The sequence below is a fragment of the Bison bison genome, unplaced genomic scaffold (genome assembly GCF_000754665.1).
Source record: "Bison bison bison isolate TAMUID 2011002044 unplaced genomic scaffold, Bison_UMD1.0 scf7180017864260, whole genome shotgun sequence".
NCBI classification, from domain to species: domain Eukaryota; kingdom Metazoa; phylum Chordata; class Mammalia; order Artiodactyla; family Bovidae; genus Bison; species Bison bison.
In genome coordinates this window covers 6,185,465-6,212,483 of record NW_011494832.1, presented here as the reverse complement: position 1 = coordinate 6,212,483, position 27,019 = coordinate 6,185,465, and the positions used below count along the sequence as shown (strand labels likewise).

Sequence of the window (27,019 nt, the reverse complement as noted above, 5' to 3'; positions counted from 1 at the left end):
CCTAATAGTGTCTTGTTTCAAGTGTCATTTTTAGTAAAATGTGATAGTGGATAGAAAATAGTTAACTTATCTGCTTGCTCTTAATACAATATACTGACTGTTACTATCAGTGGAAATAGTTTAAATAATACATGCTAATTTTATCTTACTGCAAGTCTATGATAATGGTATGATTAAATGGCAATAGTGTAGTCAACATTTTGGACAGTTCCCTTTTTTAAATTATTTAATTGTATCATATTTAGTGTTGTTAAAAAAATTGTTACTATCCACTCCCTTATATAACTTTAAGATTTACAAGTCTTAGGAAAGACCTGCCAAGGTATTTTATGTTTTATAAAGTATATTTGTGGTGCATATTTATCAAAGTTATTTTATATTTTCAGTAAATCATAAAAATTGTTTTTCTTTTTTTTCTAGCATATTTTTGCTTCATTTCAAAGCTATAGTTGATATTATAAATAATTTTAAGGTTTTTCAAATAGTTATATAGTGCCTTCAACACATGGTGAGGCCCAGAACCCTGAATAAGTCAACAAAATACATTCAGACTGAAGTGGGAGCAGTAGTGGAATACTTCTTGGCTGAAGTTCGCAGGAGAAAATTGGATTCTGAACTTGTTAACGATTCTACATTCATGTCATAAACAAGATACAGCTATGTCACATATTTTAGAAGAATTAGCAGCAAATGAAAGGTCCTTTTTTATGCTGTTACAAATTAGATTTTTCTTTCTTCCCTTGAGAAGCCAAACTGAACAAAAGAATCCTCTACAAGAGAGAATTGCTGAACACCAAGGCCATGTTTTTGAAAACTAAATATAAGAAGAATAGAAAGAAACACATGCTTGGCTTTCTGAATTGATTAGCAGTAAAATCCTTTTATACCATTCAGATTAGGGGCCCCAAAGTCAAGGTTTTCTTTCCCAGCATTCATTGCTTTTAATAAACTTAGCCTTGAATATCTATGAAAGATTTGTTTTCACAAACTCTAATTTTCAAACAAAGATTAAAATCTTAATTTCTTAAAAGTTGACAGAAAAGCAGTACTCATGTTACTCCTAGAAGTCATAAGACAGTTAGCTAAGTTCATTAGAAATGGCAGCAGGTTCAAGGCTAGATCACAATTGGCCGGTATGTCTTACACAGTGAAAAATACATAAGCCACTCATGTACTTCTATGTACACCCATGTACTCCATTCGAGCAAGAAATTAGAAATTTGAATGTGTGAATATAAAACGTTACTACTACTTTAGGAGGCAGATAAGAAAGGTGTGGGTGCATATAGAATACACTATATTAAATAAGGCCATATATATCCAGTATATAATTGAGAAAATAAAATACAATATGATTTTAAAGACTGACAAATGATTTATGGAAAACCAATCAGAACTATTCCCTATGTTCTTGAGTATATCTGTCTTAATAGACAGCTAAGTTTTATTGGTGGACAAGAAGTATTTCAAGGCCTTTTAGAAAGATCATTTATTCTGGAGTTATTACATAAAGTACAGTTGAGCTACTAGTTTATATCAATATTTATGCAAGTAAAGAAAATCCCTTGTGTCTTGGTTTCTTGCTCAGGATATTTATATAAAGATAATGCTTTACAGAAAAAATAATTACATTTGAAAAGTTTCAGCATTGCCAGTGTTCTGCATTAGTTTTATTATGCCATCATTTGCAAATGACCCAGTTACTTCAGTATTGTTTTTCCTTAGTTTTGCTGATAATATAGAATTGCGGAAATGTTGGGCACTTTAGTAATCTCTGGATTAAGTATTTAGTTTTTACAAGGTTAAGAAGGTAAAAATCTACTTCTTATAGAATGCCAAAGTAATATATGTTTATTGTGTTATTTGCTCAGTTTTGTTCAACTCTCTCTGACCCCATGGACTGTAGCCAGCCAGGCTCCTCTGTCCATTGGATTTCCCAGGCAAGAATACTGGAGTGGGTTGACATTTCCTTCTACCCAAGATGGATATAAAAGAGGATTCATACTTATTTGTTTGCTTATATATTTTACGTATCTCCTTTTACATTTTTAACTGGATTCCAGTGTAATTTGAGAAAAAATATTTCCTACTGCAGCAATTTATTTTCGTATTTTAAGGAATTTGAACAGTCTGATTAAAAGAATGATTCTTGGTCTAAAATTCTCTGACTCAGGACTGAATATCTGTAGTCTCCCCATAGTATAAATTCTTTCAAATAGAATTGCTGGATTAATGACTGCATTTTGATAGATAGCTTTTGCCGAACTCTCCTCTGCACTAATTTTGTACTCCCATGGCAGATCCTTTTAATTTTTTTCTTGTGATAGACATTCAAATAAAAATTGTGGCCACAAGAATAATGATTGCACTCGAGTCTTTACAAATACACAACAACAAATGCAGCTCTCTTGTTACAAGAGAGCTCATTAAGTTTTATAAACTTTGCTTATTTATTAAGTGCACAATGCCATTTCTTTCATTCTGAGTAAATAACTTCAGGTGTCTATTCTGCAAAAGCTTTATGTACTTTTCTCATTTGCATATGAACAGCTTTTGTGGAAATCATTTTGCAGTGTCTTATCTGAAAAAGAATTTTCAAACATATAATCTACTATTTTAAAACAGATCACCATCATGATAACATTTCAGAGTTTGACTTTTTCCCCCAATACATAAAAGTATAATTCTTTATCAGTGTATCAGAGCCTAATACTTAGTAGTTGTTAGATAATAAAACTGAGTAAGACTCTGAACACAAAGAAAAACTCATTAAAAATAATTAGATCTCAGTTGTTGCCTAATGTGAATTAAAGAACCAAGGAAACTGAAGAGACAGACTTCATTAATCCCCAATCTATTCTAAGTATCTGGAATATAAATAAACATGATTATTTTGTTGAGTAAAATATAACTGTATAATTCATGAATGTTTAAAAAAAAGAGGATGTCCCTCTTCTTCTGTGCTATTTTGTGTAGTACCATAAATATTCATGGATAGTGAGTATCAGTTTAGGTTATCTATGTGAATATAAATTTTCATATAACTGGTCACTCAGTGTTCATTGGATCATGCTTTTGAATTTGAATTCACTAGTATCTCAGATGTGCTATGGATCTGACCCAACTCATGAATATTTACACACACAACTGATCTTTCTGAAGATAATCACATCCATAAAGATGGGAAACTCATTAGTTTCCAATAATGAGAAATGCATTAGGATGCTGGTCCCAGAACAATTTGCAGTATGCTTGTTTTCATTTTTTGGGTGAGTGATAAAACCTTAAAATACAAATACATATGCTGTATGTCTTTCTTGAAAGAAGCTCTTTGTTCTTTTATCTTCAAAACATCTTGCATATGTTTTAACCATGATTGTATTTGTTTCTTTTACTTACTGTGGTCACAGAAATGAATGGAAAAAAGTTAAGCAGTAATTCTACTCATTATCCCAAGCTAATGTCCATTATTTAGGCTTGGACATATATTCTCAAAGGCAAGATTTCCCAATCTGCTAATCTGCTGGGGGCATGGTACATATTTTACATATATTAAGACCCTCCAAGAAAGATGAGATTATCTCATATGTCATCTTTTTTGTGTAAAGGGAAAATAATATTCTAAGCTGATTAAACTTTTATCGTGTTAGACATAGGATGCTATGATCATGGAGAGCCATAATTAACATTTATTAGCCACAATTAACATTAATTATATTTAGCCCATGTTATAGCCTACATTATAATTGTTCCTCTTTCATTATAATGACTGGCATATGTTTGTGATACCTATGCAGGATCAGTTAGTCAGTATAAGTAGGTGTCAAAATCAATGACCTGTCCCTTGTTAGCACCACACTCTAATTGTTAGTTGAACTAACCAGAAAAAAGAAAATTATTGTTCATAAAGCTAGTAATAAGGTATCAGCTACATCTACTTCTATTATTGATGTTGTCAAGCCTCTGAATGAGTTTTTCTTTATCAACATGTATGCATTTTTGTTGTTACAGAAATATAGTTAATAAGCTATTCTCAATGACAGACATCTATTTTTTTTTTAACTCAAGTAACAGATCAAACCATGTTAGTATATCACAGAGAATCATCAATAGTTGAGGAAAGTAGTCATCAAACTGTGTCCTAAGATGCCCTGTAGGTTTCTTTAGAACTGCCTCAATTGGAGAAATGCTTCCCACCACCTCTCAGCCAGCAGAGCTTGACTATTGCCTGTTTTAAATTTTGTGTATCACAGTGGTTCTCAGCAGAAAGTAATTTTGCTCCCCAGGGCTTATGTGATGATATCTAAAAACAGTTTTGCATATCACAACTGGGAACATGGTACTGACATCTAGGGTGTAGAGGCCAGAGATGCTTGTAAACATCTACAAAGCACAAAACAACCCCCACTACAAAAAAGTCACCCAGCCCCTAAATGTCAGTAGGGCCACCATCATATAAACATTTGTTTGAAGAAATTATTCCATGTCTAAACTTTCTGATTACCACCAGATCAGAGTGCTTTTATAGATAAAGCAATAATATATATATAACATTACTGTGCACATATATGAAAACAGGCTCAGTTACTAATTACAAATTTGAATTGACTGATTTTTCCATTCTTTCACTTTTGGTAGCAACAATTGTATTAAACGAACTCAACTGGACAAGTGCCTTAGATGAAGTTTTCAAGAAAAATCGAGAAGAAGATCCTTCATTATTGTGGCAGGTGTTTGGCAGTGCCACAGGCCTGGCCCGATATTATCCAGGTAAGTACTTAGTGGTTCAATAGGTATCAAGTAAAACTGTAAATACTAGACTTAGTTTTTCTTGACAACACTCTGTTACCTTCTCCTATTTGGTAAAAGATGGTTATCACATGGCTTTTGTAAGAAAAGTCACTTCTCCTTACATGGCTCTTTAACTACCTAAATCACTTTAAGTCAAAACACCTAAGAAGTAGCTGGAACCATTGTCATGTGAAATCAGGCTGGGCTGCCGTTGAGACTGTAAGCAGGTATCTGTGGACCTGGAACAGGAGGTTGTCATGAATCCTAAAACAGTTCTAAGAATCCAACTGCATAACATGGACCACGTTGTGAATCACGTTAGAGACCTGAATAGAAATTTTAGAAACTAATTGAAAGATCTCTTTCCAGATTTTAAGTCTGTGTGTTTATATGAAAGGCATTGATGCTTTTCTTTAATCAGTGAATGTGGATTTGTTAAAATGAGAAGAGGAATATATTTTACAAATTAACACGAATAAATCCTTGTGTAATGTCCTTTATTCTTATATAAAAGTTTAAGAGGAAATAAATTTATAATGAAAATGAAAGATTAATCACTAGTACATACTGAGAATCTATTGAAAAGACTTTAAGTGAAATGTCTGTTGGTATTTTTAACTTTTCCACCTTTCCAAGCAAGCTGACAAACACAAATGCATTTTCTTTCTCAAAGTGTGACTGAGTTACGGGATACATACTAGGTCATTAGGCTTTAAAAAGCACAGTATATATGAGAGTTTATTTAGACTTGCATTTTTTTAACATTTAACATTAGAGTTGTTAACAATAAAAAGTCACAACAGTGAAAAGGGGGTGAAATAGAAATTAGATAATGTATGTCTTTGTGAATAAAGTATGTGGGCATCATCAAACTAAATAGCTCTAAAATTAGGTAAAGATATATAACTTCTTGCAATTAGTGCCAGATAGTAAGATCATTGACAATGACTTTTTGCAGAAATCCAGTGGGCTAGGAAAGGCGTACTGGTATTTCATTGTTGAAAAAGATTCATGCACCACCAAAATGTAAACATTAATATTAGATGTTGGGGAGATATCACATAGCTCGTTATAATAGATGAATTTTCTCCTTGGAAATGCTGTTCAGTATAATACAAAACTTCTCCTAAAATACTGTTACATTACTAGTATGTTCAATATCATATATCAGGAATTTGAAAACTTTCATATGTAATATAAAGAAAAAGGTATTTATTGCTCATGTACATAGTAAACCCAATATAATAAACCTTAATATTATGGCAGGTCTTATTAAAGTACATTTATAATTATAATTAGTATGCAATAACACTAATACATAAATATAATTATTTATATTTATCAGTAACTTACAGCATTATGTAGCTTTAAAATGTATTAAGTCAATACAAAATTCCATTTATGAGCAGCTGAGGATAGGAGGAAAAAGATAAGTAAGAGAAAATATGATAACAATGAGAAACCTAGAGCCCAGAACTACAGGGAAGTTGATAATGCTGCAAAAGAAAGAACACACATTATTATAAGAGAGAAATAGGAAGGAGAATGGAAGGAAAGATTGTATAAGAAAGGGAGAGAGAACATTGGTGTCAAGAGGTAGGAGGAAAGATAGATCCTATTATGTATGTTTTTCTAAGATGAGTCTTTTTACAAGTAGTTAACTTTAGAGCATACTAATAAATCACCAATAAATTTTCTTTTAAATGCTAATTGAGGGATTATGGCTTTAATTTTTTTTTTTAATCCTAATCATATACTTCCTAACATGTTGACATTTGTCCACTTTTACCTTTGGAAAAACTCCATAAAGATTTAGTTTAATTGAATCCAAATGGTCCTCCCAGAATGTTAGTTGAGGAAGCAACCCTGGGCTTTCCTATAACTCCGTGTTTTTTAAGATTTGACTCAACAAATCATCTCAGAGTCTCATAATGGCTCTCTTGATTGCTATGGAATACACTCAATGAAATTTCATTGAGTCTATTTAGTGAGTATGTTGCTGAGGTGCTCTTTTATTAAAAAAAAATTTTGACATATGAAAAGCTGTACATAGTTAACATATGTAACTGGATGAATTTGGAGATAAGTATACGTTGGTGATACCATCACCACAATCAGTGTCATCAACCTATTTATCATCTGGAAAAGTTTCCTCCTACTCTCTTATTTATTAGTATATTTTGTGTTATAAAAACACGTAATATAAGATCTAGCCTGTATGGACGGAGGAATCAGCAGCCAAGATGACTATTCTCTTGTTCTCTGTCCATATCCACTCATCTAGTCCCTGCTTCAGCTACAATCTGTTCACCTGACTGACCTTCACTCTTAATAACAGGTAGAACCTAATTAATAAATTCCTACATACTTGCTCCCAGCCCCAGCTTGTGATTATTCTAAGCTTTATATCAGCTTTATATACCTGATAGCTTATCAAAGAGCAGTGAGGAGCATGCTCTCTGCTGCCTTCACTGGTAACCTATGAGCTAAGCTGAGATCAGTGTCAATTCTCCCTATAACTGGCAACTTCCTCTCCTTCCTTCCCTCATTCCCTCCCCACTCTCCACTTCCAGCTAAGAGTGGGCTATATTTCTGCCCACCAGCAGCCACACATGGTGGAGTATTGCTTCAGGACCTTGCTTCAGACCCATAAGATCCCCCAGTCTTTTAAACCTTTGATGTCTCTGTCACTATCTCCAGGCTCTTTAGCCTTAAAGCTGCAGGCCTGTGGAACACAGCCCAATATACCCTCTTAGCAAAATTTTAAGTGTTCTATACTGTATTGTTGTCTTCTGGTTCTGTGCTAAACAGAAGATCTCTAGGGCTTACTGGCTTTGTATAACTGAAACTTTGTACTCTTTAACTGATATTTCCCCACTTCGTACTTTCCCCTGGCAACCACCATTCTACTTTCCTTCTATAAGTTTGATTATTTTAGATTCCTCGTGTAAGTGATATCATATTGTCAGGGGCGAGTGTAGTTTCCTCGGTTCTGTCTCACTGCAGCAAAAATTTGAAATGACGGACCCAGTGTTACCTCTCTGTCACAGCTCAGTTTTATTTGGCAAGCAAAGGAAAATACATCCCCGAGGCATGAGGGTGGTTGACCCAAAAGAAGAGAGGGCTCAATCTTGGCTCCTCTTTTTATATGGTTTTTCTCCTGCCCGTGAGCCTGCCCTATGTAAATTGGGCTAGCCAGGCTGTTTGTTTCACCTGAGGTTCTCAGTCTGGTCCTGGGATTTTCTTTTGTTCCATTTTTGCAGGCTTTTCCTTTCTTTTTCTTTTAGCCACCACCATTTTGGACTCCTTTTTCTATTCTAACTACCTAACCATATAGTACTTGTCCTTCTGTGCCTGCTTATTTTGTTTAGTGTAATATCCCTCAAGTTCATTGATATTGTCACGAATGGCATGATTTTTGTCTTTTTTAAGGCTAAGTGAGTTGATCTTTATGATAATAATGTTCTAATAGAATCAAATGTCTTTAGCAAAGACACTAAGACATTATTATAATCTAAAAGTGGACCTCTATATTTCTGTGTATGCTAAGGCATGCTTTCAACACATTTTACATGTCTTGCAGGTTTAAAGAGTTTTTAAAATAAAGGATTTAAAAAAATTTTGCAGTAAGCCATACTTTCCTCTCTGATTTTAGTCTTTCCATTTTGATACTGAACAAAATAATGTGAAACAGCTCATCCCTGATTACTATCTGTTAAAATGAAGGTCAAAATAGCCTTTAATTATTGTTAATTATCTTGTGAGTTGAAATAGAATAGATATTACCTAACTGGATTTTACATGGTAAGATTTGGACCTCAGGCTAGGATCTCCCTACTAACTGTGAGAAACTAGATGGGTTTTCTAAATTTTCTGAGCCTTACTCAGCAAATCTAAAAATAGATATGGGCACTAATGTTTCAATTTTAGAGTTCCCTGATGGCCTAATGGTTAGGACACTGAGCCACTGGATAGCCCAGGTTTGATCCCTGGTTGGGAAACTGAAATCTTGGGGCTTTCCAGGTGGCTCTGTGGTAAAGAACCCTCCTTCTTTGAAGGCAGGGGTTGAACACAGGTTCAATCCCTGGGTTGGGGAGATCCCCTGGAGAAGGAAATGGCAACCCACTCCAGTAATTTTGCCTGGGAAATCCCATGGATAGAGGAACCTGGTGGGCTACAGCTCATGGGGTCATGAAAGTCAGACATGAATTGGTGACTAAAGAATAACAACAATAACAACAAATGTTTCAGTTTATCCCCTGAGAGTTGTGATCGATGAGACAATATAATGAAAAGTACTTGCAGTTACTCCACATGGTGGAGTTGGTCAGGAGATGTAGGTTTTAACCTATGACCTTAGTTAAGTCACTTCTCAAGAATGCCCAGTTAAATTTCAGTTTCAGATAACAAAGGACTTTTCAGTGTAAGTATATGATGTTTGAGAAATATTTACTCTTAAAAAGTATTTAGTATTTACTCTAAAAAATATTTTTTAATTAAAATTGATATTTAATTGGATGTCCTTAATTTTCTTTTCCTAAATTTATTAATCCTATCTCTCCGGCACTGAGTTTATGAGAAAATATGAGAAATAAACTTTCCTATTACCTCATGGCATTGTGAGGATCCAAGAATCTATTTCATGTATTAATATAAATGCAGAATTTGTGTTTTTTCTTCTTTTTTTAATTCTACAAGCTACCTTTAAAGCCTTTTTGCCATATTATTGTAAATGAGTTTGTAGAAACTAGAGTCCTCTAACTCACAATATAGGGTCTAAAATAAAGTGTATTCTTGTGAAATATTAAGATTCTGCTTAAAGCAGAGCTAATAGTATGAGTGGGTTAACCAGGTATATAACCTGATAGCCAGTGTTTAAGTCTCACTGCCATATCTTGATATCATGGTACCCTTGGGGAAATATTCAGACTTGAACTATTAAACAAAAAGGATAAAGTAGAATTAAGAGAAGAAAAAAATTAAGTGCTTCTTATTTGCTAAGACATTTAGGAAAAAGCCAGTGATGATTAGCCACTCTGCTGATTTCCATTTTTCAGGTTATTTAAACTGCATGGAGGCACTACACGAGGGCTCCAGAGCTGACATAATATAAGGGCACCTCTGTAGAGCCAATTCTGGATAGCAGTTTGATATGACTGGGAATGGATTTGACCTCTCACATCTGTCCTTAGATTGAATATCAGTAATTTGTCTGTTTTCTAATTTTGGTTGATATGTATGGAAATACGGTATAAAAATGGTTGTTGTATGTCTTTTTCTTCTTTTTTCCCCTTTTCGCCTTCTTTTCCTCTTCCTTCTCCACCTTTCCTTTTTCTCCTCTCTCCTCTCCAACTTAGCAGATAGTTAGGCTGTGTGATAATAGAAGGAGGATCATTGTATTGAGAGGAGTTCTTGATTTCATATTAAAACTTTCATGGCTAAGTCATATCTCTGAACCTGTTTCTTAACCAGTAGCTTGGGATGATTGAAGAAGGTGATTTCCAAGGCAGGCACTACCTTTATTTACTTATACATTTAGACCTCATTTGCTACACCACAGTCCTTGTTTTGTAGGGTAAACTAGAGGTACTTGCCCTAGTCATACAGCATGTCATGGCAGAGTTGAAGCTGGAACCCATATCTGATGACATCTTGTTGACTATGTGCTGACTGGACAATCAGTTTAATTTATGAGTGCTTTCTCAATTCCTGGGTTTGGAAGATCCCCTGGAGAAGGGAAAGACTACCACTCCAATATTATGGCCTGAAGAATTCCATGGTCTATAGTCCATGGGGTTGCAAAGAAGCAGACATGACTTAGCGACTTTCACTTCACTTCCTTTAGAAGCCCTTAATTGATTTATATAAATTAACCTGACTGTTATTAAAACTCCTCTCAAGAGCTATCAACTGTTTGCATTTTTATGCATCATAAAAACTATAGGTATACACAACACATTTCATCCATTAGTGTCTCTTGAAATTGTACCAATTACTGCAATAATTAGGACTGTAATTAGGAGTTACTGGCTTGTCAGAATGCCAATATAGACAGCACTTATTCTTTTTAGGTAATTAGTTGCACTTATAAAGAAAGGAAAAAACTTAAATCTCAAACTTCATGTTACATTTTTGATTAATCATTTAATTAAATGTCTTATTGAACATTTGTTCTTTCTTCATTCTCTTTCATTTATTTGTTTCAAAAACATGGGTTTACAAAACAGGAACCTAGTATATGTTGAATTAGTATTAAATATTCCTTATGGAGACACTTCCTTGTTCTTGGATCTGCTAGGATTTTGCTAAAATACAGTGTAAAGGAACCCGTGTGCAGAGTATATAGAGGGACATATTTTTGCCATGTGTATAGCCAGTTATTCTTAAGCTGCTTGACTCTTTTTGAAAAATACCTTTAAAATGTTTTAAACAGCAAATAACAGATGACAACAGAGCAGTCCAAAGAATACTTTTTTAGTTATTTATAAAGGGAGCATTTGCTAGATTTCTGGTCAATTTGAAGAAAACATGATAGCAATGGAGCCTCAGCATTTTGAGGTATTTATAAAAGAATAACTGCTTTCAGTGATCAGTTTTCTTAAAAAAAAAAAAAAAAGCCTGATTTTTTTTTTTTACTTTGATATTTGTGAATGGATATGAAATTTAACTGTAAATATGTTTAATTATATTTGTTGAATGCTGTATGAATACACTTTAAGTTGAAATGATTACCTTATTGCTTTTTTATAATAATAATGATTAGAGTCCAAGCATCAGTTAGGAATAAAACTAGCTACCAGTTACAGGAAATCCAAAACAATGGTGATTTCAACACTATAGAGGTTTATTTCTTACTCAGTCAAAGAATATCAGTTACAGAGACCAGGGCTGATAAGGAAGCCTCACATACAAGGGTTTACACTCCTGTCTATTTCTCTGACATTCTCTGAGTATATATTCTGCAGTGTCCACCATTGTTAACTTGTGTTTTTTTCTTAAGGAACAAAGAATAGTATTCCCTTTTTAAGGCACTTTCTGGAAATCACACAAAGCCTTTCCTCTTAAGCAACATTGGCCAGAGTTTAGTGGTCTCATGGTCATAGTTTACCTTCAGTTTATATTGTTAATTATACAATTTGCTTTTCTGTATACCATTGATCAGTTGTATTACTTGCAAAATCATCATATATATATATATATAAATGCACACACATATTCAGAAAATAATATATTTTTAAATTCTCACATGATCCCAACTTACAGAGGTAATTCTGTAACCTTATTTTTGTTTCCTTTTATATGACCCCATCTCTTACCTGAATCTGTCTTATTTTTCACATATACGGGTGGAAGAGTCGTTAACTTTACAGTCAACTATGGGTCCAGTCATTTCACAAATGAGAGCAGTTAAGTAAGATCCTGATATGAAAATGGGATGTGCTCATAATTTGATGGAGGATAAAATTGTATGTAAAATGTCTGCATCTGTCTGTGTCTGTGCTAAGTCGCTTTAGTCGTGTCCGGCTCTTTGCGACCCCATGGACTGTAGCCCACCAGGCTCCTCAGTCCAGGGGATTCTCCAGGCAAGAATACTGGAGTGGGTTGCCATTTCCTCCTCCAGGGGATCTTCCAGACCCAGGAAAAATTAAACTTCCTCTCTTAGGTCTCCTGCATGGGCAGGCAGGTTCTTTACCACTATTACCAGCTGGAAGCCCTAAATATGTGCATGCTGCTGCTGCTGCTAAGTCGCTTCAGTCGTGTCCGACTCTGTGCGACTCTATAGACGGCAACCCACCAGGCTCCCCCGTCCGTGGGATTCTCCAGGCAAGAACACTGGAGTGGCTTGCCATTTCCTTCTCCAATGCATGAAAGTGAAAAGTGAAAGTGAAGTCGCTCAGTTGTGCCCGACTCTTCGCGACCCCATGGACTGTAGCCCACCAGGCTCCTTCATCCATGGGATTTTCTAGGCAAGAGTACTGGAGTGGGGTGCCATCACCTTCTCCAAAATATGTGCGTAAGTATTGTTAAAAATCTTTAGCTCTTTTTAAGTTCTAAAGTAGCTCATTTTATTCCTTTTTCTTTGATACATTGCTAAATTTGCTATCCATTTTTAGATACATAGAACCATCTTTGATGTGCAGCTCTTGTTGTGTTCAGTATATTTATTAAGAAAAATTTAAAACTCTTTTGTCAAAATTTAGACAACTTTTTAAGCACTTCTCTCAGATACACCGAATATAAAATTTGTAAGAAATACATCCTTTAGCCCCATTTTCTAAAAAGATTATTGAGTTATAAAAATGATAATCTTGTCCCTATAGAATCACAATTTACTTTTGTATCACTGTTATCACCTAACTGGATTTATTTGCTTACAAAAGTAGAAACTTTTTTCTCTGTCAGAGTTCAGTTTTTCTCTGTCTAGCATACATGTGAAATTATTTTCCAGTAAAATTCTCTTCATGTTTTACTTAATAGAACTTGTTGTGTGCAAGTTTATTTTTGCACTAGAGCTAATAATAACATATGGACCATCTAAATGATTAAGTCTTTGTGTACCATTTACTTTATTGAATATTTCATTTAATCTCACAGCTTGTCCTTGTTATCTGCTACTTCTGCTGACAAATAATCCTTGTTAAATGGAAATGTTTTACATGGGCTGTCTGATATATGCAGAATTACCAGCAATTTGCTTTGTAACATGTGCTTTAATTTTTAAAACTTATGATTTATCCTTGGCTGTAATACCTTATAGCTGTATGAATTTCCAATGTTTATTTACCTAAATTAGAGAAGTGTTCTGGACATATGACCATACAGACGTCGAAGGCACTCTCAGACCAATACAATACTATCATTGAACATCAAGTCTAATTTCTTAGAAACAATATTAAAATCTAAAAAGAATTTGATTAAATATGTCAATATACTCAAGTGTAAGTTGGAAGGAGGAAAACATAAACTAGCAAAACTGCTGTTTCTGAAGGAACTGAGGTTCCTAAGGATTCAGGTACCAATAGGAGAGAATTTTGCTCTGAAGAAGCTCATAGGTAGATGAGACAGGAAATGTCTTAAACACATTAACATGCAATGCAAAGAGACATCTAGTACATTTATTAAAAAGTTATCTGGAGTTAACTTAGATTATTACTTCTCTAGTAAAATGCAGCTGTCTGGGATTGTTTACTTAATGACATCTGGCTCACCTAATGTGGCTTCAGGCCATCCCAAGAATCTAACCTAATCTACATTTTGAGTTTTACAGTGGCACCCCACTCCAGTACTCTTGCCTGGAAAATCCCACGGACAGAGGAGCCTGGTAGGCTGCAGTCCATGGGGTCGCTAAGAGTTGGACACGACTGAGCGACTTCACTTTCACTTTTCACTCTCATGCATTGGAGAAGGAAATGGCAACCCACTCCAGTGTTCTTGCCTGGAGAATCCCAGGGACGGGGGAACCTGGTGGGCTGTCATTTATGGGATCGCACAGTCAGACACGACTGAAGCGACTTAGCAGTAGCAGCAGCCGTACAGTTAAACCTCCATGTACTCCAAATTGTTTTTCCCCCCTTTAGTATTTATTTGGTTTTATTTTCTCCAACCTGCCCCATTGTTCATATCCCTATATGCTTTGATCCCAGAGCCCCATTTCTAGTCATATACAACTTATCCGTAATTCCAAATAGAATACATTTGGCTTTCCCCAGAGCAGTCTGTCTTTGTTTTGCTCTCTCAGAGAACTTGTTTTATTAATCTAGATTACAACAGCTATCAAATTTTATCCTTCTTCAGAATTTATTTGCATATGCCCTTTAAAAAAAAGCATGGCTATGTAAGTAATTGCAGGTAAACCCTGTGTGTATGTGTGACAGAGAGAAAGAGAAAGAGATCCAAGCAATAGAATGACAGTTGGCTTTTACAGGCATTTTTTAGTATGAGAAAACTTACTTCTTTTGTCTTTCCATGAGACTAAAAATATGAAGTCTTTTTGAATTTTAAAAATGCATTTTAACTTATTAATTGAGCATGCAATTAAATGTCATTCAAAACGGTGTTTTTACCAGAGAATCAGCCCTCAGTTCATCATTTTGTACTTTATTACTTCCTAGCAGAAATGAAAAACTCATACTCTTATTTTTAAGCATATTTACTAGAAAATGGCTCAACAGTGTGCATACTTTCTCAAGAATATTTCAGTATTCTGAGTTAACATATAGGTAAACACTTCAAATCGATGGTTTGATCACTGACATAGCACACCCCAAATGTCTTGTAAAGCAGAAATGCCAAAAAAAAAAAAAAAGGCAGAAATGCCATCAGGTAGATTTAGTCAAAGATACACCCACAGTTCATTTCTTATCAGGATAAAAAAACAAGTGATCATTATCACCATTAATGATGGCCTTCAGAAATGAGATGCCCACATTGTAGGCTTTCATTTCTACTTCTTTCTCCTGCCATTCCAAAATCTTATTGGAAAGCAGAAAGGACTTTTAAAATGAGCAACATTTCACTTTTTGCAAGGTTTGTAGAAACTCTGATTTTCTTTTACGCAGCGTTCATTGAACCTCATTATGAAACTGATTATTCTAGGGAATTGCAATGTATGGTTATTATCTTTTTTTTTTTTACTATTTGACCTTCCTTCTTTCTGAGTCTATATAAATAATGTACCATATAAGTACCACAATGGGATTTTACAATCAACTAATTAGTATCACAGAAGAAAGTACATTATTTAATTTTAACATAATGTAAACATCTTAAAATAACTAATGGTTATTTCCCTCTGGTAAATATCTCTGCAGACTTCTATGGGAACAATATTAATACTTTTAAATAGAAGCCATCTAAAGTTATAAAACATGTTACAATTTAATGTCTGACTCCTATTGTAAATTATGACCCTTTTTTCTGTCTTTAAAGAAATAATTTTATGAAACATATTAATAAATGTCACAGTTCATTTCAATTAGCAGTTATACCAAAACCAGAAATCCTAGGTGAATTTACTCTGTAAAGAGTTCAGAAATTTAATTTTTTAAATTAATTTAGTTTATAATTTAAGGATAATTGCTTTACAGAATTTTGTTGTTTTCTGTTAAACATCAACATGAATCAGCCATGGGGGACATATGTACACCTATGGCAGAAATCTAATTTAAATGTGACTTTCAAATTCCTGTTTTTTTAACCGTTTTCAAATACACTGGTTGATCACTTTCAACTCATGGTGATCACTTTTATTGTCAGTGGTAACCAATCCCAGTTCTCCTCTCACGAAAATATTTGTATCAGTCTGAATCAGAAAAGAGATAATACAACATTTTAAACAGGGCTAGTTAATTTTTTAATAAAGAATTATTAACTTTGGCAGGGATTAAAGAGGAATTAGCTAGAAGTAGGGATAAGTCTAAATAATACAGGAATTCCAGATACAATATTGTGTAACTACCACCCGTAGAGCAGAAATAGGTAACCAAAGGAAGAGACTTTGGTCCCCAAGTGCCCCTGGATTGAGATGCAGATCCTTTTACAGAGAACATGGTTCTGGCCCACCAAATGGCAGAGAAGGTACTGCAGTGTCACAGAGTTTGCTGGAATTTCACCCTCGGAGTTGCAGGTGTCTCATCAGAGGCGCTCCACAAAAAATACCCGAGGGTACTGCTGGAGAGCCAGACAGCAATCCATAAGCCTTGTTCTAGAGAAGCTGTGCATGAGCTCTGGAGGATACGTACTGCCAGAGCCACACCAGGAAAGCTGCACTTACTGCCAGAGCCTTGGAGCAAACAAACCAGACCAGAATGTAGAAACCCTTTCTCACAATGTCTGTTTTCATCATCTGCTGAGAAAGCTTAAATTGTCCTTGTTAGGTAAAAGAAAAATATTTAAGGGACCAGGAGACATTTTCATAATACAAGATAAAAGAGTGAATTTGGAGTTAAGAGGGAATAATGTACAACCAGCCCAGGATTTTACTGAAAGAAGAATGAGATAAATTTGAAGTTATTACGAAGACCCAGACTTGAGGAATTACGTAATAGTTGAATGTGAACTGAAATGTCTGCCTGTGTGCTTGTTGCTGAATTAATTCTAGCACTACCACAAACAGAAAAAAAAGTCATAATTTATCTCACTAACTCTAAGTTTCTGCAGATGTTAATGGGAATAATTAAACTTGCCATTTCAGTTGCATACTATATCAGTACATATGGTTGGGGCAGTGCTATATTTAAACTTAGCTGTTTCTTATAAATGTGATTAGTTATTTTAAATGAATAAATCATTTTCTGATATAGGTGCTAATAAGAAAGCCATTTCGCAGTCAAGGAGAGGCTCAGTAATATATATTTTTGACAAATCCTAATTGGCCAAATTATCTTAGTCAGCTCATAAACATGATTCTCAGAAAAGTTCTACATAATTTTCATCATTTCTCAATAAAGGGCAAAATACATTGAGAGACGTACATCATATGAAGTATTATTGGGAATTTTCCCAAGTGTGTTCAAGGAGAAGAGGATTTCAACATAAAATTATCTTCCAATTCATAAGCACTTATTGTTCTCCATTGGGTCAAAGGGGTGTGTGTGTATGTGTAAAGCTTTGTAAAGTATTTTAATTAAAGTAAGTTTAGAGTTAATTGGAATAGTATAAAATAATTACATTTTAAAAACAGTTAAACATACTTTTTTCAATTTACTGCAAAATGATAAAGACTCTGAAACATCTTCTGTTAGTTAATAGAAGATTCTTGAATCTGTACTTGAATTATTTCACATCATTCAAATAAATATCAGGAAAAGTTTTTTTCGATGCAGTTATGTTAATTATAATTTAGTTTTTAAGTTATAATTTTAAATTATCAAATATGCCAACTAATGGCAGAAAGTGAAGAGGGACTAAAGAGCCTCTTGATGACGGTGAAAAAGAAGAGTGGAAAAGATGGCTTAAAACTCAACATTCAAAAAACAAAGATCATGACATCCAGTCCCATCACTTCATGGCAAATATATGGGGAAAAAGTGAAATCAGTGACAGATTTTACTTTCTTAGGCTGAAAAATCACTGTGCAAAGTGACCTTTTGAAATTAAAAACCACTTGCTCCTTAGAAGGAAAGCTATGACAGACTTATACAGCGTATTAAAAAGCAAAGACATGACTTTACCAACAAAAGTCCATATAGTCCATAGTCATAGTTATGGTTTTTCTAGTAGTTATGTATGGATGAGAGAGTTGGACCATGAAAGATGAGCTCTGAAGAACTGATACTTTGGAACTGTGGTGCTGGGAAAGATTCTTGAGAATCCCTTGGACAGCAAGGAGATCAAACCAGTCAATCCTAAAGGAAATAATCCCTGAATATTCATTGGAAGGACTGGTGCTAAAGCTCCAATACTTTGGCCATCACATGTGAAGAACTGACTCATTGGAAAAGACACTGATGCTGGGAAAGACTGAGGGCAGGAGAAGGGGGCAACAGGGGATGAGATGGCATCATCGACTCAGTGGACATAAGTTTAAGCAAACTTAAGGAGATAGTAAAGGACAGAAAAGTCTGGTATGCTGCAGTCCATGGGGTCACAAAGAGTTGGACACAACTGAGTGACTGAACAAGAAAAAGTACTCAATCTGAAGTTCCAGTACTTTGGCTACCTGATTGGAAGAGCCAACTCATTATACAAGACCCTGATGCTGGGAAAGGTTGAGGGCAGGAGGAGAAGTGGGTAACAGATGAGATGGTTGGATAGCATCACTGACTCAATGGACATGAGTTTGAGAAACTCTAGGAGACAGTGAAGGACTGGGAAGCCTGGCATGCTGCAGTTCCTAGGGTTGCAAAGAGTTGGACATGACTTAATGACTGAACAAAACAACAAGGTTAAAAAATTATGCTGTTATAACAGTCCAAGAAAAACAGTCTTTTTATAGACCAAGATAATATAACATTGAATGAAAATAAAAGGATCAAATAATTTAAAGTACAGTTTTCATTAGTGGCAAATACATTTTCTGTTAAATTTTTCTGTTAGTAGAGAGGAAAGAAAATGTATATTTTCTTGACACTTGGTGAAACATACTCATGGGTACTCTGAACATCCCTATGCCTACAGGTTATTTTTGAAATAATATGAAAAAAATTGACTTAAGCCATTTTCTTCTGTACTGCTATGTTGTTTTCCATTTAAAAATGAAAAAGATTAAAGGCATAAAACTCTGGTATCTCCCAGTTTAACATTGCTGTGGATAAGTGGAATGTGTCCCTTAGTGCTTTGTAACTTTTAAAAATATTGCTTTCCTAGATAACACCTAATATTTTGGTTTTACTTCTCTATTTTAAATTTAACTTCTCTTGTTCTTTCTAATTCTTTTTGTGTCTCTTTTTTTAAAGCTTCTCCATGGGTTGATAACAGTAGAACTCCAAACAAAATTGACCTTTATGATGTACGCAGGAGACCATGGTAAGAATGTTTGGGTAATAATGAAAAGATGAAAAAGACAAAATAAGTTTTATTTCTTTTTCTTTCTTTTTTTCTGGTGTAAAAGCTGGAGGGACTCGTTCTACTATTAGTGTTAATATTGTCTGATTATTATAGAGCTCTTGTGTGTGTGTTTTTTTTTTTTCTATACATTTGCATTTTCTATACACTTCTACTTTTAAAAATAAAGTTAAATGAAAATGATGAGTTCAGTGGGCACTGATAATGAATATTGTTGAACTGATTCATCAAATGCATTTGAAGTGGACTTCCTTTAAGTTTTTAGTTAGTGTCGTCTCTAAATCTCTTTTAGCTTTTAGGGATTTCTGTTGAAATACTCCCACTTCCTTGTAGTAGGGCTCTAACAAAGTGTCCAGATAGAGTAGAAGGTAGTTTGCCTCTGGCAGTGAATTAATGAGAACTAGCCCCAAGGAAAGAGCTACCCCTAGTTATAGACATATTGCTTAGGTTTCATTTTTCCAAAAAGAAAGTTTAATTGTTCCTTCTAAAGAAACTCATTATTCTAATATATAAGTAGAAGAATACCAAAAAAGTCATAATTACCCTTGTTGGGACATAATTGTTAAACTTATGTATTTAATTGATTTTTTAATGTATGTAATACATGGCTATACATTTTTTAATGAGTATGCATGTTATTATACAGTATACTGCTTTGTAAGCTACTATTTCATATCAATACCTTTGAGTACCTTTTCATAAGAAACACACTGAACATCATTTTAAAAGAATGACTAAATGGTGAATTATTTTAAAAATCCTCTATTAATGGACATATAGGTGATTTCTCACTTTTTGTTAGGATTCAGACAAATTCTAAGACACATAAGGGCTTTTAAAATGCTCTGTTAAATGTCCTAGTAGCAATTTACATTAATACCAACTGTGTGTAATATTACCAGATGCTATTAATCCACATATTATTCTTGTTAATATTTCTCCAAGTTCATGGCCGTGGAGCCATAGGTTGCTGAATGGAGGCAAACCCTCTGCCACCATGTGATTTAGGTTCAGGAACCAGTTGTTTTGGCAGAAAATTAGAAATTAGGTCCCAACCAGAGGAGACAGATGAAATTCTGTCCTCTCATTTTCCCATGGAGACGCATGCCAGGACCATTTGTCAAAATGCTAGACATGAACTAGATTTGCCTTTCATTGAAATAACCCAGCAACCCTGCCATTTTACCCTCTGACAGAGAAGCAAACTTGAATGCAAGCTAAAAATTCTTTTCCAAGACTATATAATCCTGAACAGTTACTAACTGTGCTGAATGTTGTCTGAAAGCTAATTGGCAAGTTATCTGGCAAGCTTCTGAGAAGTTAGATTTACAGTGGTGGACAATAAGTAGAACATGGAGTTCAGATTCAGGTCTTTTTGTTAGGCAGGCCCCAACAAAGGCAGGCCCCTAGTTCCCATCAGTCTACAGCCAGGCGCCATGAGCTTTTGGGATTATTCACCTTTAGTTAACTTTATGTCTGCAGTGACTAAGCTATTCTCCTAGAGTTTCTTTTCATACACAGAGATGCTGAATCTATAGGAGTTGGGTTTAGTATGGCAATCAACATTTTGAACTGACTCTCCAGGTGATTTTTAGATACTGTAAAGTTTGAAAACCACTACTTGAAACTCTTGGAAATAACATTATATATTGCTCTGTTTCTAATTACTTTATTGTCCCTTTGTATTTCCCTTATATTGATACTGCTTTTTCACTTTCCTAGACTACCTATTTATTTTTGTGGGAATTGTGTGTGTGTGTGTATTTAAATTAATGACATAATCTTAGTATTTATTTTTATTATTATTTCTTAGAGTGGGTTTTGAAACTGTGATCAGCAAAATGGAATTTAGGATAACTTTTTTCCCCCTTAGGGAAATACTCTTCCAGAAGTTAATTTCTTGTACTCCTAGTATTAAAGCAAACCTCTTATTCCTTTGTTATAAATACCTGTAAAACATATTTTAAATATTATACCTCTGATATCTCTATTATGTTAAATATTGTGTTTTTAAGTTGATGTTGCAGAATCATGAATTAAATAGTATCATCTACCTAGATAGGAAGGACATAGGGCCATGCTTGGAAAATGTCTCAGAGATCAGTAAATAGCAATTCAACAAATATCAGTGTTTGAGATTTTACAAGAGAAAAAAAAATACTCATATGAGTCTATTTGTTTCAGGTACATCCAAGGAGCTGCATCTCCTAAAGACATGCTTATTCTGGTTGATGTGTAAGTAGTTAAACATTACATTATTTTTTATATACTGAGAATATAGGAAGGGTTTTCAGTAACAGTAATAGTTTGAGACTAGAAATAGGTGGGGAAGAAAAAAACCAAAGAATAATTATTATGACTTTGTTTATATCCAGACAGAGATATCAAATTAAGACAGTAACAAAACAAACAAAAATTCTCTTGTTGAAAATGAGAGGAATCTTTGTCAGAATTGAAAATTATAACTTGGTTCTGAAGTCTAAGCTTTTTGAAAAATTATTAATTTGCTTCTAGTTTTTTGCTTGTTAAACAGTATTAAAGTACATGATTGCTAAAACCAATCATTTTCTGCTACCAAAAATGTAAAATTGTTTAGGTGGCACTTAGTCACTATTGATCCAAATATCTTTTAGGGATTGGTCACAGAATAGATTACTACTAGATATATTGCATTTCCATACTGGAACTTTCTCAAGGGAAATGCTGAAATACACGAAAAAATTCATTAGTTTTTATATTGGTTATGTATTTGTCTCCTTGTTTCAAGTTAGGTATGTGTGTATAATCTTCCAATAAGATTGAAATTGAAATTTGAAACTGTAGGACATAGAGAAGACTATATCCTGCAATGAAGATTCAGTTTTTAAGACCAATACTACAGAATTAAAACCATGAGGTATAAAAGCTTTTATTATTTTCCCTGAGAGACAAAGATTATATCCTCATCTGTTCTTTACTTCTCTGGTGGTGTAAAAAGAATTTGCCTGCAGTGCAGGAGACTTGAGTTCAATCCCTGCATCAGGAAGGCCCCCTGGAGAAGGGAATGGCAACCCACTCCAATAGTTTTACCTGGAGAATTCCATGGACAGAGTATCCTGGCAGGTACAATCCATGGAGTCACAGAGATTCGGACATGACTGAGCAACTGACACTTTCACTTTCATCTGTTCTTTGCCACTGGAAGTAACAAAATTCCATGTTTTATAGGCAACTAAATTCATTTCACAGAATATTGTCAGCATTTGAAAATTTCTCCATTATAACCTGAAGTAAACAAGTTTAAAATCTTTTAATCTTGCCTGAGAAAGAGAAGATAAATGAAGTCAACAAATATAACTTAAATATTAAATTTCATTTCATTTGTTAAAATGAGTTTAAACTTCATCTTTTTAAGTTAAATTATTGTAGATTTTGTACATTTGCTAATCCTTGATAGTCTTCTGAAATATAAATCTAAATGGGAATGCGATATGTTGTAATCCTATTGGATATATGCTAATGTCCAGACATAATTTCTTATATTAAGATATTTAGAATGCATAAGGTCTACTAAAGTTAAAAATAAATGAGCATGAGGTTGTAATGGCATTTTAAAAAATTATTTCAACAGAACTAAACTGAGAGTATCTTATATACAATGTGATGATATAGAGACAAAGATTATTAAGACACAGTTCCTCCTCTCAAAGATGATTCAAATGTATTAGTGAAATGAAACCTTATTCACAAATAACTTAAAACAATTATAGAAAGTGTGAGATATAAAGTATGACATAGCACTGAAGGAATTCATAGGTGAGAGAGCACATTTCAATTTGAAGTGTCAGGAAAGACTTCATTAAGGAGATAAAATTAGAATTGAATCCTTATAGCTAAGATTTAACAAGGCAGGCATGGAAGGGAGAGAAAAGAGTGGAATTTCAGATGGGAGAATTGATAGAAGCAAAGTAACATTGTTGAGAACATCTAGAGGGACTATATGGAAGGTGGAGGTAGGAGAGAGAGAAGACAATGAAACTTTCTGAATGCAAGGCTTTTAAGATTCTTGGATGTTTTGTAGGTAACTGTTTTGTAGGTAGGGCTTCCCTGGTGGTTCAGTGGTAAAAATATGCCTGCTATCAGGAGACACAGGTTCACTTCCTGGGTCAAGAAGAATCCCTGGAGAAGGAAATGGCAGCCTACCCCAGTATTCTTGCCTGGGAAATCCCATGTACAGAGATCCTGACGGGCTACAGTCCATGGGGTTGCAGAGTTGCCAGATATGACTTAGTGGCTAAACAGCAACATTTTATAGGTAACAGAAATGGATGAAGATATGCTGCCAGAATTTTCACCTGTTAGCATGGGGCAGAGAAAGAACTAAGAGATGAATGGTTGTCACTCTGGCTCTGGATCTCGAGGTGGTAAACACATAAGCTAGAATGGAAAGAGGATGGAGAGAATACTGTAAAGTACAATGAATAAGAGAGGCTGTCTGAATGGGAAGGAAAGTTGAGAGGGAGAATGAAATTGAATGACTGAAATCTAGTGTGGTTGGTATCAAGGGCATATGTAGGAAGGAAAAATAAGTTTTGGGACTAATGTGTCATTTTGGACATTGAACCCATAGTCATTTAACAAACAGCTAGAAAAATAAAACTGGGGAAAAGTTAGGAGCTACAAAAGTGAATACAAAAGATATAAAAGTGAAAGTTAATTGCCCAGTGGCGAGGAAAGATTGAGCGACTTCACTTTCACTTTTCACTTTCATGCATCGGAGAAGAAATTGGCAACCCACTCCAGTGTTCTTACCTGGAAAATCCCAGGGACGGTGGAGCCTGCTGGGCTGCCGTCTGTGGGGTTGCACAGAGTCAGACACGACTGAAGCGACTTAGCAGCAGTAGCAGTAGGAAAGATTGAAGGCAAAAGGAGGAGGGGGTGGCAGAGGATGAGATGATTAGATAGCATCAGCATTTCAATTGACATGAATCTGAGGAAACTCCAGGAAGATAGTGAAAGATAGGGAAGCCTGGAATGCTGTATTCCATGGGGTCACAAACAGTTGGACATGACTTAGTAAATGAACAACAGCAACAAATTGCCTGGAGATGAGCCACAGAAATAGATGAGGTCATCCAGGATCATAAAATATATAAAGACAAGATAAGTGATGACTAAATCCCTGAGAATATCTACTTTAGTAATAAAACAAGGCATTGTGTTTACAAATCTATTATCAAATTCTTATGCTGCTACATAATAATTGTTTAATCAAGTCAAATAGTGCGCTCTTAGGGCAATGACTGCATTATATTAACCTCTGTAGCCCTCACTTCTAACTTGGCTAATAGAGCTGATATTCAGTATATATTTCTTGAAAAAGTGAATATGCCATGAGTATCTGTAGTTTCTTAAAATTATCACTTGAAATGTAATTTTCATCCTTGTAATTAGAAATAAATACATTCTGATGCTTGTAGCAAAGAAAGACAAAATTTCTTGTACTTTATTTCTACTTGCTATCAAAAGTAGGACTTTTTCTAGTACTGATATTTTAAAGACAAATTATGTTAATATTATATAGCATCAGTGCATAAGTTGCATTTCCTTAGGGTGTCTGATGTTGACTAAATGCATAGTCATTAACACGTGTGGATCTGTTTTTTTGTTTTAAAATAGGAGTGGGAGTGTTAGTGGTTTGACACTTAAACTGATCCGAACATCTGTCTCCGAAATGTTGGAAACCCTCTCAGATGACGATTTTGTGAATGTAGCTTCAGTAAGTATATGATGATTGCATTTTTGTTGAGTTAAATCTGCAATTTTTATCTCTCTCTGATTTTAAGTGTCTGATTGTGTTTTGTAACAGATAGACTAAGATATTTCTGGTACTGTTACAAGACGGTCTTACTAAGCTGTTCTCTCTTGTTACTCATTCTTCTATACTTTCACACCAAGGTCCTTTCTCAGTGTTTGTGCCCATGAGAGAAATGATTAAAGCAATGAATATGAAGGGAAAACATTATATATATATTCTCCTTGACTCAGAGGAGCTTAAGCTGACATGCACCCCTGTACTCGTTGATGTCATTGTAACTCCTAATAAGTATTGACTTTGCAGTATAATTGTATGACTCTTTTTTGTTCATTATAATTCTCAACTTTCACACTGGACATATGTTCATAATGTAGTATGTTTTTAAAGTTTATTTATTATTATTATTAACATGACAACTGATAGATATTTGAATCTGCTTTCTTAAAAATCTTATTTCCAGGAACCATTTTAGACCTTTCTCTCATAAGTAGAGAGATTTGATTTCTGAAGCAAATAAAGGAGGACAGAATGAATGTTACTGTATTTCATTTTAATTCATAGTATTTTGGCAGAAAATTTCATGACTGTGCACTGGTTGATTTAATTTCATGTTTGAAGTGGTTATATTCATAGAGATGAAAGTAAAAGAAGATGTAATTGTGGTGAGGTCATTTTGTATTGAATGTAAGAGAATGGCTCTGCCTCTGAAACCATGAGGGAGGAAGTTAAAGCAGGTGGTTTACAGTCAGTTTACTCCCTTCACAGGAAGGGCACCCACTAGAAGATAAAGGTAGTCAGAGGAACTGAGTTAATCTCGTCAACCAGAGCCTCAAGTAGCTAGATAAATTGTTTACTAAGGGGAAGACAAATTACTTTGAAATGCTTTTAGCAGAATATCCCTAGCTAAGGATAACATAGGGCTTCCCTTTGACTAAGCTGGTAAAGAATTTGCCTGCAATGCAGGAGACCTGAGTTCAATCCCTAGTTTGGGAAGATCCCCAGGAGAAGGGAAAGGCTACCCATCCATTATTCTGGCCTGGGCAATTCCATGGACTGTATAGTCCATGGGGTTGCAAAGAATCAGACACAACTGAGAGACTTTCACACAGTTCAGTTCAGTTCAGTCGCTCAGTTGTGTCCGACTCCATGCACCCCCATGAATCGCAGCATGCCAGGCCTCCCTGTCCATCACCAACTCCCGGAGTTCACCCAGACTCACGTCCATCAAGTCAGTGATGCCATCCAACCATCTCATCCTCTGGTGTCCCCTTTTCCTCCTGCCCCCAATCCCTCCCAGCATCAGAGTCTTCTCCAATGAGTCAACTCTTCGCATGAGGTGGCCAAAGTACTGGAGTTTCAGCTTTAGCATCAGTCCTTCCAAAGAAATCCCAGGGCTGATCTCCTTCAGAATGGACTGGTTGGATCTCCTTGCAGTCCAAGGGACTCTCAAGAGTCTTCTCCAACACCACAGTTCAAAAGCATCAATCCTTTGGTGCTCAGCCTTCTTCACAGTCCAACTCTCACATCCATACATGACTACTGGAAAAACCATAGCCTTGACTAGACGGACCTTTGTTGGCAAAGTAATGTTTCTGCCTTTGAATATGCTATCTAGGTTGGTCATAACTTTCCTTCCAAGGAGTAAGCGTCTTTTAATTTCATGGGTGCAGTCACCATCTGCGGTGATTTTGGAGCCCAAAAAGATAAAGTCTGACCCTGTTTCCAGTGTTTCCCCATCTATTTCCCATGAAGTGATGGGACCAGATGCCATGACCTTCGTTTTCTGAATGTTGAGCTTTAAGCGAACTTTTTCACTCTCCACTTTCACTTTCATCAAGAGGCTTTTTAGTTCCTCTTCACTTTCTGCCATAAGGGTGGTGTCATCTGCATATCTGAGGTTATTGATATTTCTCCCGGCAATCTTGA

The 27,019-nt window shown here is 35.0% G+C and overlaps 1 protein-coding gene across 8 annotated transcripts in view; it reads left to right on the top strand.

Moving 5' to 3' along the window:
* CACNA2D1 (calcium channel, voltage-dependent, alpha 2/delta subunit 1) overlaps window positions 1–27,019 on the top strand; it is a 530,781-nt gene that overhangs the window by 380,150 nt on the left and 123,612 nt on the right. For all 8 annotated transcript variants that reach the window (XM_010848132.1, XM_010848138.1, XM_010848135.1 and 5 more), the window contains exons 7-10: window positions 4,639–4,770; window positions 19,188–19,257; window positions 21,481–21,531; window positions 24,955–25,054. In XM_010848132.1, coding sequence (XP_010846434.1) covers window positions 4,639–4,770; window positions 19,188–19,257; window positions 21,481–21,531; window positions 24,955–25,054 — 353 coding nt within the window. The remainder of the gene's footprint in view (window positions 1–4,638; window positions 4,771–19,187; window positions 19,258–21,480; window positions 21,532–24,954; window positions 25,055–27,019) is intronic.